Source organism: Botrytis byssoidea (assembly GCF_014898295.1).
Source record: "Botrytis byssoidea strain MUCL 94 chromosome Unknown BBYS_024, whole genome shotgun sequence".
NCBI classification, from domain to species: Eukaryota; Fungi; Ascomycota; class Leotiomycetes; order Helotiales; family Sclerotiniaceae; genus Botrytis; species Botrytis byssoidea.
In genome coordinates, this window is record NW_024065865.1 from 85,833 (window position 1) to 100,982 (window position 15,150).

The following is a 15,150-nucleotide window of genomic DNA, read 5'->3' on the forward strand; positions in this document are numbered from 1 at the left end:
TAGATTCTTCGCTTCTACTATAGATTTCATTATAGATTCTGTACTCCCTATCACCCTCTCTTCCCTTTCTCTTCTTTTTCAAAAAGAATGAAAAATGTATCTATATAATCCTAATTAGTCCTCCCCCCCCCTTTACTGTAAAAAATAGAATCTCTATAATCTACAAATGAAAATTAGAATCTATTGTAATAGAATCTATAATAAAATTATAGAATCTACATATATAAGATTAGAGTCTACTATAGAATCTAGCTTGTTTTGGTTAGAATCTAAGTGGTATAAGAGTAAAAAGATATTAATTTTAGTGGCATGAGAGTAATTTATTGAGGTTTTAGTGGCATCAGAGTAATTTACCATATTATAGTATATTATTCAGATATCCAGAGCTATTACAATTATAATAACATGACTTTATCAAAAGAAAATAAATGAATAGATAATGTTATAGAATAAAAATCAAATTCATTTCAAATAGTTTAGTTCAATACGAAAGAATACATAATTATGAAATTCAAATAAAAGAATAAATTGATTGATAAATTCAAAATTAGAGATCTATAAGTTGAATTTCAAAGAGATTTAACTACTTTACAAATTAAAAGCTTTGTTACAAATAATATACTATCAATGAATAGAAAACTTGTTAAGGATTTATCACAAGATCTGTTTGAAGATTCATAAATTTTTTACGGAAACTGTATTCTATTTGATTGAGTAATGAAGTTTTAGATTCGATTGCATTCTTGGCATTCTTAAATAAATAATAAGCAAGAAAGAAGTAGAATATAGAAACAATTATAGTATTCTGTTTTGAGTTTCATCTATTAATTTTCTGAGATCTTTCAAACTTTTTAAATTTCTAAAATTTCTAAGATTTCGATTTATTTATTACCTATGAAGAAATATTTCTATTGATTATAAAATCTCAAATAATATAATATCCCTCCCAGCAAACTTGAAAATAATTCTTCAAGATTAATCTTAACTTTCTATCAGCGGTTATAACGATTTTCCAAGCTTCAAGACTATTTATTATGTATACTATTGTCAATGAACTACTCTTACAGTACTAAATATCCAAAATGTTACTAAGATATCACTCAAATTAACATGCTTTTGTTTGTATACTATTTAAATTCTCACTTATTAAATCTAAGATCTACGCATTGATTCTATATTCTCAAATTCAGATTTAATAGATTTAACAGATTGAATATTTCAACTCTAAGTTTTAGCATTCTATGGTAAATTTCAATTCCGGATCAACAAATACCATTTTTCAATAATTATAGATTTTATCTTGAAATGTAGGATCTAGACCATTTAAAAGTCAAATAAGATTCAAATAAATTTATACCAGTTTTAATAGTATACTCAACTATCTACATTATTGTTAATAGATTAGACTCCCGATAAGTTTTATTCATTCTTATTTTTTTTTAATAGTTTACTACTAGAATAATAACCATACAGAATTGTTTAAGGGCTAGTTTGGATATGAAATCCATACTGAATCCACTGAAATAATCCATTCTTTATGCCATTACAGATTCCATAATAGCAATAATCTATTTCCAAAAAAATTAAAAAATAAATTGTAATTTTATAGTTTGTATATCAAATCTATTATAAAATCTATCAAAATAAAAGGAAGTAAAATATATATATAATATATATATAAATTAGATAGAGTAATACGAATTTTCAGTATATTGCTATTATTTGAATAATCAAATAAATAAATATAGAAATAGCTTTATTTATTATAACTTTAAAATTTATACATTAAAGCTTTAGATTTAAAAATTTAGAAAGGTTTATAAAAAGAATAAATTGTTTTAATAAATTCAATAAAACCTATTTTTTTAGTCTTTGTTTTTTTTAATTCGTGTTTTTATTTTCTTATATAAATTTATTAAAAATTGTGGGTTATTTAGTATTATTTTAGAGTGATTTATTTCTTTTTTATCTCAAAATATACTAAATTCATTGAAATACGGACTATTCAATAGAATCTGTAATTTGATATTCAAATATGAATTCAAAATCTGTTTTCAAAAAGTGTGGAATATCCAGTGGATTTAGCGCGGATTTGTTCATTCAAACTAGCCCTAAGATTCAACTATATTCCCTAATCTTTATATGATTTATTATTCAGATTTACAGACTTATACAATCAAAATTGATTAACCAGAAATAATGCTGAATTCATTAATAAAAATGAATACAGAAATAAACATTCATAGAAATACTCTATCTTCATTCTTATAATTTTAACATACGCTTAGTATTAGATCTTTTAAATTATTTTGGGTCAAGTTAAGTAAGAATTATTTGACTAGTATGAACAGAAGCCTTGTATAATTATTTTTGATCAAAGTACTCTCTGAATTATCTCGTCTACTTTTACATACCTAACATGCATCATGATTGCAATTATAGTCATAAAGGGAACGACTTCTACTTTACCATATCCCACTCGGAACCTTCGAGCTTCACATGTCTAAATTTGAATTGTAGTTCGTACTCTGGAATGCAATCTCCTAATCTCAATGAATATAGCCCTTTTTCACACCTTATCACTTTTGACAATCCGATAATATTCTTGTCATTGTTATATCGTTGCTGTATATTCATAGTTCGGGCCGAACTTCACAAGAAGTCAAAAACAACGTGCCACTTGGGCAATCATTCCCTCATATATTCATCATTTCTTACAATCATTATAACAACAGGCGAGATTGAATGGGCAGCGCAGTAGTCTGGACTACCATATCAAAACTCGGATTTCACAATTTGATAAAAGTGTAAAATTCGAAATACATACAATCCCTACCATTTTATGCATGTTGAGTGATTAATCAGATCTAGAGATTGAAAGCTTCTGGTTGCCAGACTGCGGTTCGGACTATTGGAAACTATTCTGTTGGTATGAACACTTCTTAAAAGAATTTGATGTCACTGTGAGATAGACATCGTACTCTCCAACCCCGGCCAAAGACCTGCCTGATATAATGCCTGTCGGCCAAAAGATAGGCAACGCTTTCGAGCATCATCAACTGACCTTTGACTTCTGAATACCAACCACGCCTGGGAAATGTACGTGAGTATACAGAGCAGGGAGGAGAAAGTAGACTTGTCTCTATAATGACATTCATCCATCCCCTCTCTTTATTGTTTCGCTAATTAAGTTGGTCTGGACAGGGCATTCGGTTGAAGATATGAGTTCGGAAGCTGGAACGGTAAACAATTGCATAGATCTTGTCCTTGAGTAGTGGACGGGTGGAGTATAGCCAAGTCCTTTTCGCACTAAAAGCGAGGAGCTTCAACAGTACAATCCCTCGCAACCAACAGAGAAAATCGAACACCGCACCTACAAAATCAGCACAATATTTTAATATAAATCTTTTTCAAAATCGCATTTTAATTTAGGGTTGTATCTAAAATCCTTTCCAATTATTTATGGAAAAATCAATAGTCGATGAACAACCATTCCTGAAAATTTTAAAAAGTATTATCAATTCATTGATTTGATATCAAATTTCGATCGAGGTATAGGTTGTTGGTATTTGGCTTTTGCTGTCAGTCGTGAGCCTTCGTGTAATTTATTAGGAGTACGATACGCGTATGAATACCCCACTGTTCTCCGCATTTTCTCTCGAATGCCGCCGTTCACTGGGAACAAATAGACTCGCGATAAATTCATCCGAGGCCCAAAAAAACCTTCTGTAATTGCTAGTCATTCACACCCACTTTCACGTATCGTATCCCCACACCGACGATGGTTAGATTTCACTTAGCTAACCTGACATCACACAATCGGCAGAGAATAAACCCCAACCACCCGTTTCATCGCAGACATGATTTCGTATCGGTATAAGAACGTGCTTGATGTTTCCTATATCAGGATAATTTCAAGCTCCAGCACATTATCTTCGCCTCCCCAAAAGCACGTGACCGCACTCATTCCGTGTTGGAGCAGGAGATTGAGTGATTCTGATTTGCAGGTTTTATGGTTGATATTGTCATCATGAATCCGAGTATCGCTCATTACTTGACAACATGGTTGTTGATGACAACTCAAGTTGCTGCACTTGCGACAGGATCAAGACTTTCCTCCCATTCCCGAGATCTTCACAGGCATGTTAACAATCGAAATGAATGTGAAAAATGCTAATCTTACACATGAACAGTTCGTCTACTTCTGTGACTAAACCACTTAGGATAGGACTGGCGACTGAACCAACCTTACCCCTATCGAGTGGGGCCAAATTTGAGCTTACTCCATCGACACCAGTGGCCACGCTAGATTATGGCCATGAAGTCGCAGGTTATCCATACTATGATGTAGAATTCATCAGTGGGAAAGTTCAAATTGAGGTCAAATACTCGGAAGAATTCAAGGGTCTCAGTACTAACTTCTCTGACGGACCTTTCCCCTTTGCAATTGGTCTTTCGAATACGTATCGTGTTGAAACCTTTGAACTCAATGAGACTGGACCTTTCCAAGCATTTCTACTTCAAGGAGGACAAAAATGGCAATCAATCAGCCTCTTGACATCGGGAACCGTAACGTTTTCAACTATTGGATTTACTGCGTCAGTATCGAATATTGATGTCAGTACACTGCCCGGTGGGTTTGAGTCCGACAATGTCATGCTTAACGATATTTGGGCCCTTGGAGCTAGGGCATCATCATTGGCCTGCATCGATCGCGGAACTCAGGGTTCTATGTGGGAGTTTGATATGAATGGTGCTTTTGTAAGGGGTATGAAACCAGGACTTACAATTAAAGGCGCTTCGTTTCAGAATTACACGTTGGAGTTCAACACTATGATCAAAAGAGGCGGGATAGGTTGGGCGATTGGGGTTCCAATTGCTACACCCTTAGGCCTTCAATTGAACTTAATTGGGGAGCTACCTAAAAATACAACTTTTGTCAATACGAACACTACACTTACTCCACCAAATTCCTTGATTCTCTCCTATGGTTACTCTTTAGTCAATGTCACTACACTTCCTTCTTACCGCCTAGATGTATTCAATACACCTCCCATAAAAGAGAACACCTGGTATACGGTGCGGACCATCCTTGATACTGCAGACAACCTTGCGGTATATATAGACGACGCAGAAATTTTCAATACTTCTTTGTCATCTTATTATGTTGGTGAAACACCAATACAGACGGCTGGCACTTTTGGATTTGGTGGCTGGCAAGATCAGGTTGGCTACATCAAGAATGTGATCGTTCGGGACACGTTCAATCAGTCGCTTTTATATAATAACACGATGATGACTGATACAGATTTGGTACTGACTGAGTACGGCGTTCACTCTAACCTCCAAACAACGTGTCTAGATGGCGCGAAACGAGATCGCCTAGTATGGTTAGGCGACTTTTATCATACAAGCCGCATAATACCGGTCACCACTTCTCGAAGTGACCATTTAAAGGGGACTTTGAATATCTTTCTAGACTGGCAAACAGAAAATGGACTTTTACCATTTGCTCCACCGATTGGTTACAATGCATCTGGCGCCAAGCAGACATTTGCCTTCGGTGGTGATGCATCCGCTGGTCTTGAAATTTATGGTGCTGTTCTAGCTGATTACCAAATTCTTGGATTGATATCCTACTCTAATTATATTTCGTCAAGTAATGACCTTGAATTTGCACATCAAACATGGTCAAACTGGCAACTTCTGGCAGATTGGTTGATCGCACAACTCAGTCCTGATACTGGTCTACCTGTCTTTCTCTCTTCGTTCCTTGGTCCAAGCCAAGGCTCTGCTGTCTCCTGTGCCCTTGTGCAAGCGTTGAGCCAGCTTGTGGAAGTGGCTATGGCTTTAAATGATTTGGCGTCGGCTACCAAGTATCAAACCGCGGCAACGAAAATATCCACCGCGGTCAACAGGCAGTTGTGGAATCCAACCATCGGCGTTTATTCCCTTTCTGCCGCTTCGCCTGGCGATTATTCTATTGCGGCAATTGGATTCTGTATCACATCAGGCACAGCAAATACGACCCAAGCACTTCAATCCTTACAAGCTCTCGACGCCCTAAAGCTAGGGCCGGGATATAAAGATTCGACAAAAGTCAATAGTTCGGATCTCAGCACAAATATTTCGCCTAATATAAATGGATTTTTGCTTGCAGCGATTATCTCACACAATGCAAGTAGCAAGGCTTTGAGCTTACTCGAAAGCCTCTGGTCTCCAATGTTGTCAAATCCAAAAACATCCACAGGTGCGAGCTGGGAGTATGTAAATCTTGAAGGCAACCCGGGACTTGGTTTGTTCACAAGTCTTGCACATCCATGGGGTGGAGCACCTACATATTTACTTACCGAATGGGCCGCGGGATTGAGACGTGCTGATGGTCGAACTGGGTATGGCTATAGAAACTGGCTTATCAATCCGGACGTTGGTTTGGCTATGGGGCTCAAGACTGCCAGCGCCAGGGTAGTGACTGCTTTTAATGGAAGCTTGAGCGTGAAGTGGACATTGAATGAAGGAGTTGTGGACGTCATTATAAATGCACCGAGTAACACAAGTGGTGTCTTTGAGGTGGCTGGAACGAGAAAAGTGCTCGGCGGTGAAAATTCATACAGGTTCAATGTAAGTATATAAATCTTTGATTGAGTTGGTTCTGAGAATCATGCTGCTTAATATATCAATACATACATTTTTGTCTCCATAGAAGTGTCGCTTCCGACTTGTTACTGCCAGAGATGACAACTCCCCCTCCACAGTAAAGTCCCTCTCAATGGCTTCATATACCCCGCTGAATCAACAAAAATGCAAGGATAGGAGGCTATTACCAAAGAAATGAAAGAAGGTATAGGCAGTAGCACAGGAGAGTAAGGGTTTACGCCCGTTTACTTTATTGCAAATTGCTTGCAAAATACACTACTGTTTCATGAAAATGACAACTCTGCTCAAATGTGATGCCAAGTGAATGCTGCGATTCGTAATTAAGAATAAGGCCTAGAGCCAAATTGACAGAGCCCGGTACTTATTCTGTTACGCATCTTGGAAAGCGATTATGGTGTATAGATTAAATGGAAAGTATTGCCATGGTATTGAAGCCTGAAGATAACCTCTACAGCCATGATCTTTGTCGAGAGATCACCTGCAGGGCGGGATAAATATTTAGACATCTCAAGGTGAACGTAATTATGCTCATAAGACTCCAATCATTTTGAATCCCGTGGATAGAATATAGGGAACTTGCGAAGCGTATCTAACAGCTAAAGTAAGAATGTGTGTAGAGCTTCTCTCGTTACAAGAGCGCTTCAAGGACACCGGAAGGCGCACGCAACAGGAGAGTATTTTGCTGCCATACAGCATGAGTGAAAAGAGGCCGAGATACAGGCAACTCACCCGTTGGATATAAATTATAATGTTCACCATCTCACAAGTCCTAGCGTAGAAGCCAGGCCTAAAATTGCTGTAAATCCCACCAGCAAGTGTGACAAGAGCCTGATGTGTCGAACGAATCTAAGATACAAAAGACTGAAGGAGTTTTGATGCGATACATCTTGTCAAGAATTGAAAGGTACCAAGACTAAGAATGGGAGATAATACAACCATAAGACAATTAGATCTTGAGTGATTCCGTGTTGACATTTTAGTACTTCTCACCCGAGAATATCCAGTGAACCTAGCTTTCCTCTTCTTCGATATCTAGTGGAAGTCTGACAATTGAGCTCACCGGCATATCTAGGATCGATGGCAGCCAAGAAAAACTAGGAGTTTTCATGAACCGGAGAAAGTTGATGAACCGGAGAAGATCAATTAGTTCATCTCCAAACGATTTCTACATAACGAAGGATTTCAGAGCCATTTTCCTCGGAGATGTCAAAAAGTAAGACAGATGCCAGGTAAAGGTTAGGTTAGGTTAGGTTACGGAGTTGTGGTCTGAAGATATGCTGCTGACGAGAGACTTGCTGATTGTGTTGCTTAGTAATGATTGATTGTGAAGATGCAGAGGCACGCACAGAGCAGAATTGACAACAAGTAAAAAGAGGGTACCAGGTCAAATAGATTATATATGTCTTTGTTTGATTTTTATTCACCGACGGAGAGTAATAATCAAGTAGTGCTAAGTACCTAGGTATTTATATCATGAGTAGCTAGAAAAGACAAATACATAAGGTCTCTCTATCAACGTCGTATTTTATCTTCACAAATAACCCATTCACACTCGAGACCTGCATCGAGCGCGATCTCGGCTCTTTGATTGAAATCCCTGCCAAAAAAAAGTTTCGGATCCGGGTCAACTATTGAGTCAACCATTGAGTCACTCACTGTGAGTCCCTCATTTTTGGATACTTCCCCTCTTACTTCAAGTGCTAATAAGTAATCTTAAGTGAATTTCTCTTTGCCTTTGCTGACCTTATGGGTAATTGGCAAATATAAGTGTTCCCCCGTCAATAAACCCTCACATCTGTCATTGAGAAAAAGACAGAGAAGACGATCCTTTACTACAACATTTCGAGGTCTGAAGTCGGGTCAGGTCAACTCAAGATGGGAACTTCAACGCCCCAAAATCCCACGCGGATCGCCATTCTAGGAAACGAAGATATCATTGTTGATTTCGATATCTGGCGCAATTTCGTTGCAGCAGATTTGCTCTCAGACCTCCCCTCATCTACCTATGTTCTCATCACAGATACCAATCTCTCACCCCTCTATGTCCCCGCTTTCCAGCAATCCTTCGAGGCGCTTGCTGCCAAGTCGAGCTCAACACCTCGACTTCTTACCTACGAAATCCCCCCAGGAGAGAATTCTAAGAGCAGAGAAACAAAGGCCGAGATCGAGGATTGGATGTTGTCGCACCAATGTACAAGGGATACGGTTATAATTGCTTTGGGGGGAGGAGTCATTGGTGACATGATTGGTTATGTTGCCGCAACTTTCATGCGCGGTGTACGATTCGTGCAAGTCCCAACAACATTGCTAGCCATGGTTGACTCCTCGATTGGTGGAAAGACCGCAATCGATACGCCTTTGGGAAAGAATCTGGTTGGCGCCTTTTGGCAACCAAAGAGAATCTACATAGATTTGCGATTCTTGGAAACCCTACCGGTTCGCGAATTCATCAATGGCATGGCAGAAGTGGTCAAAACTGCCGCAATCTGGGACGAAGCTGAATTCTCTGCCCTTGAGGATAATGCAAATCTTATTATGACTACAATTCGAGCCAAGAATACCGAACGTTCTACAAGATTAGCTCCTATCCAGCACATATTGAAGAGAATAGTGCTAGGCTCAGCGAAGACCAAGGCAGATGTTGTATCAGCAGACGAGAGAGAAGGTGGACTACGAAATATTCTAAACTTTGGACATTCAATTGGACACGCATTTGAAGCAATCTTGACACCGCAGGTTCTTCACGGAGAAGCCGTAGCTATTGGAATGGTAAAGGAGGCGGAATTGGCTCGACATCTGGGTGTTTTGAAACCAGGAGCAGTTGCTCGTCTTGTCAAATGCATAGCAAGCTATGGCCTCCCCACTTCTCTTGCAGACAAGCGCATCCAAAAGCTTACGGCAGGCAAGCCATGCCCCGTCGATGTTTTGTTAGAGAAGATGGGTGTTGACAAGAAGAATGATGGAAAGAAGAAGAAGATTGTTTTGCTTTCCGCCATTGGTAAAACACATGAACCTAAGGCCAGCGTCGTGGAGGATCGAGCAATCCGAGTCGTTTTATCTGACTCGATAGAAGTTACCCCAGGTGTGCCCGAGACTTTGAAGGTGGAGGTGACACCACCAGGCTCAAAGAGTGTTTCCAACAGAGCGCTTGTACTTGCGGCTCTTGGCACAGGCCCTTGTCGCATCAAGAATCTCCTGCATTCGGATGACGTAGAATTCATGCTTACATCAATTGGTAAACTTGGTGGTGCTACATATGCATGGGAAGATGCAGGTGAGATTCTTTGTGTGCAAGGTAAAGGTGGTGATTTGCATGCCAGTCCTACAGAACTCTACATTGGAAATGCAGGCACCGCATCTCGTTTCCTCACAACCGTTCTCTCGTTGTGCAAGCCTTCAGCCACAACAAAGTCTACCGTTCTTACAGGAAATGCACGTATGAAGGTCAGACCTATTGGCCCATTAGTTGACTCATTACGTACTAACGGTGTTGATATCGAATATCTTGAAAATGAACACAGTCTTCCGGTCAATGTTGCTGCTTCCGGTGGGTTTGCTGGAGGAGACATTAATCTAGCCGCTACTGTCTCGTCCCAATATGTGTCCTCTCTTCTTATGTGCGCTCCATACGCCAAGAATCCGGTGACTCTACGCCTTGTTGGTGGGAAGCCAATTTCCCAACTCTATATTGATATGACAACAGCGATGATGTCAGCTTTCGGTATTCACGTCGTCCGATCGCAGACGGAAGAACACACATATCATATTCCTCAAGGAGTCTACAAAAATCCAGAAGAGTATGTGGTTGAGAGTGATGCTAGCTCGGCGACTTACCCACTTGCTGTAGCTGCTATCTCTGGAACGACTTGCACGATCCCAAATATTGGATCCAAATCGATTCAAGGTGATGCTCGATTCGCTATCGATGTTCTGAAACCAATGGGATGTCATGTAGTACAGACTGATTATTCTACTACTGTGACTGGTCCTCCCATCGGGTCACTTCAAGCTATTAAAGAGGTTGATATGGAGCCAATGACAGACGCTTTCTTGACCGCTTCAGTACTAGGCGCAGTGGCAAAGGGTACAACTAGAATAAGGGGGATTGCTAACCAGCGTGTTAAAGAATGCAATCGAATCAAAGCCATGAAAGATGAACTTGCAAAGTTCGGCGTCACATGTCGTGAGCTCGAAGATGGAATTGAGGTTGATGGCCTACCTATAAACGAGTTGAAGCATCCAGTTCAAGGCATTCACTCTTATGATGATCACCGTGTTGCAATGAGTTTCAGTGTGTTGTCTGTCGCTGCAACCCAACCGGTTCTCATTGAAGAGCGTGAATGTGTTGGCAAGACCTGGCCAGGATGGTGGGACATCCTTTCGCAGTCATTCCAAGTAGGACTTGCTGGCAAGGAAGTTAAAGCTGCGCATAGCAAAAAGAGTGGAATTCCAGCCCTTCCAGACAAGTCTATCTTCATTATTGGCATGCGCGGAGCTGGAAAAACTACCGCTGGTGCCTGGGCTGCGAAGATTCTTGGTCGACCTTACAAGGATCTTGATGTAGAATTGGAACGCATCTCGGGAATGCCAATACCTGACATGGTCAGATCGAAGGGTTGGGATTTCTTCAGAGCTGCTGAATTAGACCTTCTAAAGCATTGCTTGAAAGACCAGTCAGAGAAGAATGTGTTTGCTTGTGGTGGTGGAGTCGTCGAGATGCCTGAGGCACGTGAGCTCTTGATCAATTTCCATAAGTCTGGTGGAATTGTCCTTTTGGTTCACAGAGACACGGAGCAGGTCATGGATTATCTTCGCATAGATAAAACTCGACCAGCATATGTTGAGGATATGATGGGAGTCTACATTCGTCGCAAGCCCTGGTTTAATGAATGTAGTAACTTTCAATACCATAGTAAGGGCAGCGGGACTGGTGCTCTGTCCGTTGCGGAACAGGACTTCTCTAGGTTCCTACATCACATTTCAGGAAAGAGTTTACACTTTGATGAGATGCGAAACAAACCACACTCATTCTTCGTTTCCCTCACAATGCCTGATATATCATCAGCAGCAGATATATTGCCCGGCATTGCGGTAGGCTCCGATGCCGTGGAAGTGCGTGTTGATTTATTGGAGGACCCATCTTCCACGAATGGAATTCCGGGTATTGATTTCCTAAGTGTTCAGATTGCACATCTGAGATCGATGGTTCATTTACCTGTGATTTTTACCGTGCGGACAGTTAGTCAGGGAGGTCGCTTCCCGGACGCTGCACATGAAGAGGCACTGAAACTTTATAAGCTGGCCGTGAAGATGGGTATTGAATACATCGACTTGGAGATTGCTTTACCTGATGATATTCTCCTGGAAGTGACTGAAGCTAAAGGATTCTCTAGAATTATAGCTTCACACCATGACCCCGCGGGAACTTTGTCGTGGAAAAATGGTGGATGGTTCCAGCATTACAATAGAGCTCTTCAGTATGGAGATATTATCAAGCTTGTCGGATCTGCTAAGAGTATCGAGGATAACTTTGCTCTTGCTAAATTCAAGAAGACGATGGCCGTTGCCCACGATACACCTTTGATCGCCATTAACATGGGCGTGGCTGGAAAACTCAGTCGTGTTTTAAATGGGTTCATGACGCCGGTTTCGCATCCAGCATTGCCATTCAAAGCAGCTCCTGGTCAACTCTCCGCTGCTGAGATCAGATCAACTTTGTCGACTCTTGGAGAGATAGAACCAAAATCATTCTATCTTTTTGGTACCCCTATCTCCCAATCGCGATCACCTGCGCTACACAACACTCTTTTCAAACAGACAGGATTGCCCCATCAATATTCCAGACTGGAAACTGATAAAGCATCTGATGTACAAGATGTCATCCGTGCTCCAAATTTCGGTGGTGCATCTGTCACAATTCCATTGAAACTCGACATCATACCTCTTCTTGACTCGGTCACTGATGCAGTGAAAGTCATTGGTGCAGTCAATACCATCATTCCTAGTGCAGATAATCCACCTCGTCTCATTGGCGAAAATACGGATTATCTCGGAATGACTCATTCACTCATATCCGCCTCTTACACTCCCTCATCCGTTGACTCACCTTCTCCCGCCCTCGTCATTGGTGCTGGAGGTACTGCTCGCGCTGCTATCTACGCCCTACACTCTCTCGGCCACTCTCCTATCTATATGGTTGCGCGCACCCCTTCTAAGCTCGAAGTTTTGATCTCTTCTTTCCCTACATCTTTCAACATAATCCCGCTTCCAAGCACTACTTCGGCGACTGAACTCGCCATTCCTCCTTCGGTTGCTATCAGTACTATACCTGCTGATCGCCCGATTGAAAGCAACATGCGGGAAATCCTTGCCATTTTGTTGAGACACGAGAAGAGGGACGAGGGAAATCAGAGGACATTGTTGGAGATGGCTTATAAGCCTTCTCAAACTCCTCTTATGAGAATGGCAGAAGATGCTGGTTGGGTTGCGATTCCTGGATTGGAGGTTTTGAGCGCACAGGGTTGGTTTCAGGTTAGTCTATCTTGTTGATTCCCATTTTCCTTGGCTTTTTAAGGGTGCGTTTGGATGATCTTACTAATACTCATTGTGTAGTTTCAAAAATGGACAGGAATTAGACCTTTGTATGCCGATGCTCGAGCAGCAGTTATGGATGATAGTATTGCTTAGATCAGGGATGAGTGTACTTCATGTCTAGGTATCGATGATTAGATGAGAGATAAATGCATGGTATGAGTTATATGGAAAGAAAAAAGTGAAATAGCTGTTGATTTGATGTGAAATGAAAACTTGTTTTCTTTTATATATGCTATATATCTTTCTGAGTGCGATGCTGTTATCCATGTCGATAGTTGATTGGGTGACTCGGTCTAGTTCTGACCAAAGGGGTATATGGTGAGTGATGAGAGTAGTTGACAATATTCTTTCAGAGATTGAATGGTTACAAGTCCTATATTGCTAGCTGGTAAAGGGGTCATTATTAGATGCAATGAACTTATAGCACAAAATCGTTGCCTTTCAATGTAATTTCGTGTTTTTTATTTTAACTAGGTGTGTACACCAGTTCATTTGTAGTCAAATGATATAGTTCCCCTTCGATTTCTCATTTCAAATGGTTGATTTCCTACTCATCTCATAAACTTCGAATTGTCATTCAATAGGTATATGTTCGCATCCTAGATCTGGATCTGGATTGGGATGCGAAAGAAAGATAATGATAGTGAGATGATAAGGTGTTGGAGTGAGGGAGGTGTTATTCAAATTGATATTGATATTGATCAATCATTCGGAGCTCATCTTGTGGGTTTGTATCACTCCATTTGAATCTCCTGAGATATCGAACGCTTCATGGGTTATTTGATTTTGGTCCAGGTTTGTTTCATCTCGCCTTTTTTGTTGCATCTTTTTTGTTACTCTCGTATCATCACTCTCATCACTCTTATCACTCTTAAATGCCACTTGGTTTCGAAACATCATCTCTACATCTACCTAGCTATATTATCTAGTACTATCTTGATACTGAATAACAATAGTCATGACCTTACACAGGCTTAATTACCTTATTAATTTCATCTCACTTCATTAAACGACATCAATCGAGTCATCTACATTGATTCATCTTCCATTCATTCATTGATTGATCAAGATCAGAACCAGTGATCTTTTGTTCGAATGGGTTAGATATCAAAGACACCCATTTTATCACCAGAGTTCATCAACATTTCACACCTCATGCCAACCAACGAATGATTTAAAATTGATTTACTATAGTGTAATACGCATCTAATTTCTAAATATTTTTAATACATCTCCCTATATCATAACATGATAATGAGATCATACTCTTTCATAATACATTACTCTCCTCTTCTCTTAGATATCCATCGAGTTCATCATACAATCTTTTAGAATAAGAAAACAAAGGAAGAGATGAGAAAGTAACAAGATAATAGAATATAGTACAATCGGTATAGTGAGGATGATAATATACAAATCCAATCGAAGCCTTTCAGCCCAAAGGAAAAAAAAGGAAAGGAGATGAATAAAATAGAAAGCATGAAATATTTTAACTGCTGGAGTATTGACAAAGTAAAATAAATTTAGTCCAATTGACTAATGTATCCCAGCATGCTATGCCCAATGTCCCTTGGGCCCAATTCCCGCTAAAAGTCAATCAAGTATAATTTATTCCACCCCATTCCATACCTTTTCGCAATGCGCTTTAAGATGCGAATTTTTAAAAAATAAAAACAGTAAACAGTAAACAATAAACCCCTCCAAAAAACCAAAACCTGGTGCTGACCGCTCATAACATGTTTTTTTGTTTAAAATCATAAGGGCATAATACATTGCGTTGTTTGTATCACATGACCACTTACAAACAATCTTCTGCTTGTAAATGTGTGAAAAATCGAGGGTGTGAAGGTATGAACGTGTCAAAGTGTAAATCGTCATGAGTCTTTCGCGCGCATCGAT

The 15,150-nt window shown here is 39.8% G+C and overlaps 2 protein-coding genes across 2 annotated transcripts; both read left to right on the forward strand.

Moving 5' to 3' along the window:
* Window positions 1–4,030: 4,030 nt before the first annotated feature.
* On the forward strand, window positions 4,031–6,633 carry EAE97_009816 (uncharacterized protein; the record flags this gene model as incomplete). Its single annotated transcript, XM_038880331.1, has 2 exons — window positions 4,031–4,140; window positions 4,194–6,633. The coding sequence occupies 2 exons, from the start codon at window positions 4,031–4,033 to the stop codon at window positions 6,631–6,633; spliced, it is 2,550 nt and encodes an 849-aa protein (XP_038728698.1).
* A 1,899-nt stretch (window positions 6,634–8,532) lies between these two features.
* On the forward strand, window positions 8,533–13,344 carry EAE97_009817 (uncharacterized protein; the record flags this gene model as incomplete). The annotated part of the gene is made up of 2 exons (XM_038880332.1): window positions 8,533–13,188; window positions 13,270–13,344. 2 exons carry the CDS (start codon window positions 8,533–8,535, stop codon window positions 13,342–13,344), a joined length of 4,731 nt encoding a protein of 1,576 aa, XP_038728699.1.
* Window positions 13,345–15,150: the final 1,806 nt, after the last annotated feature.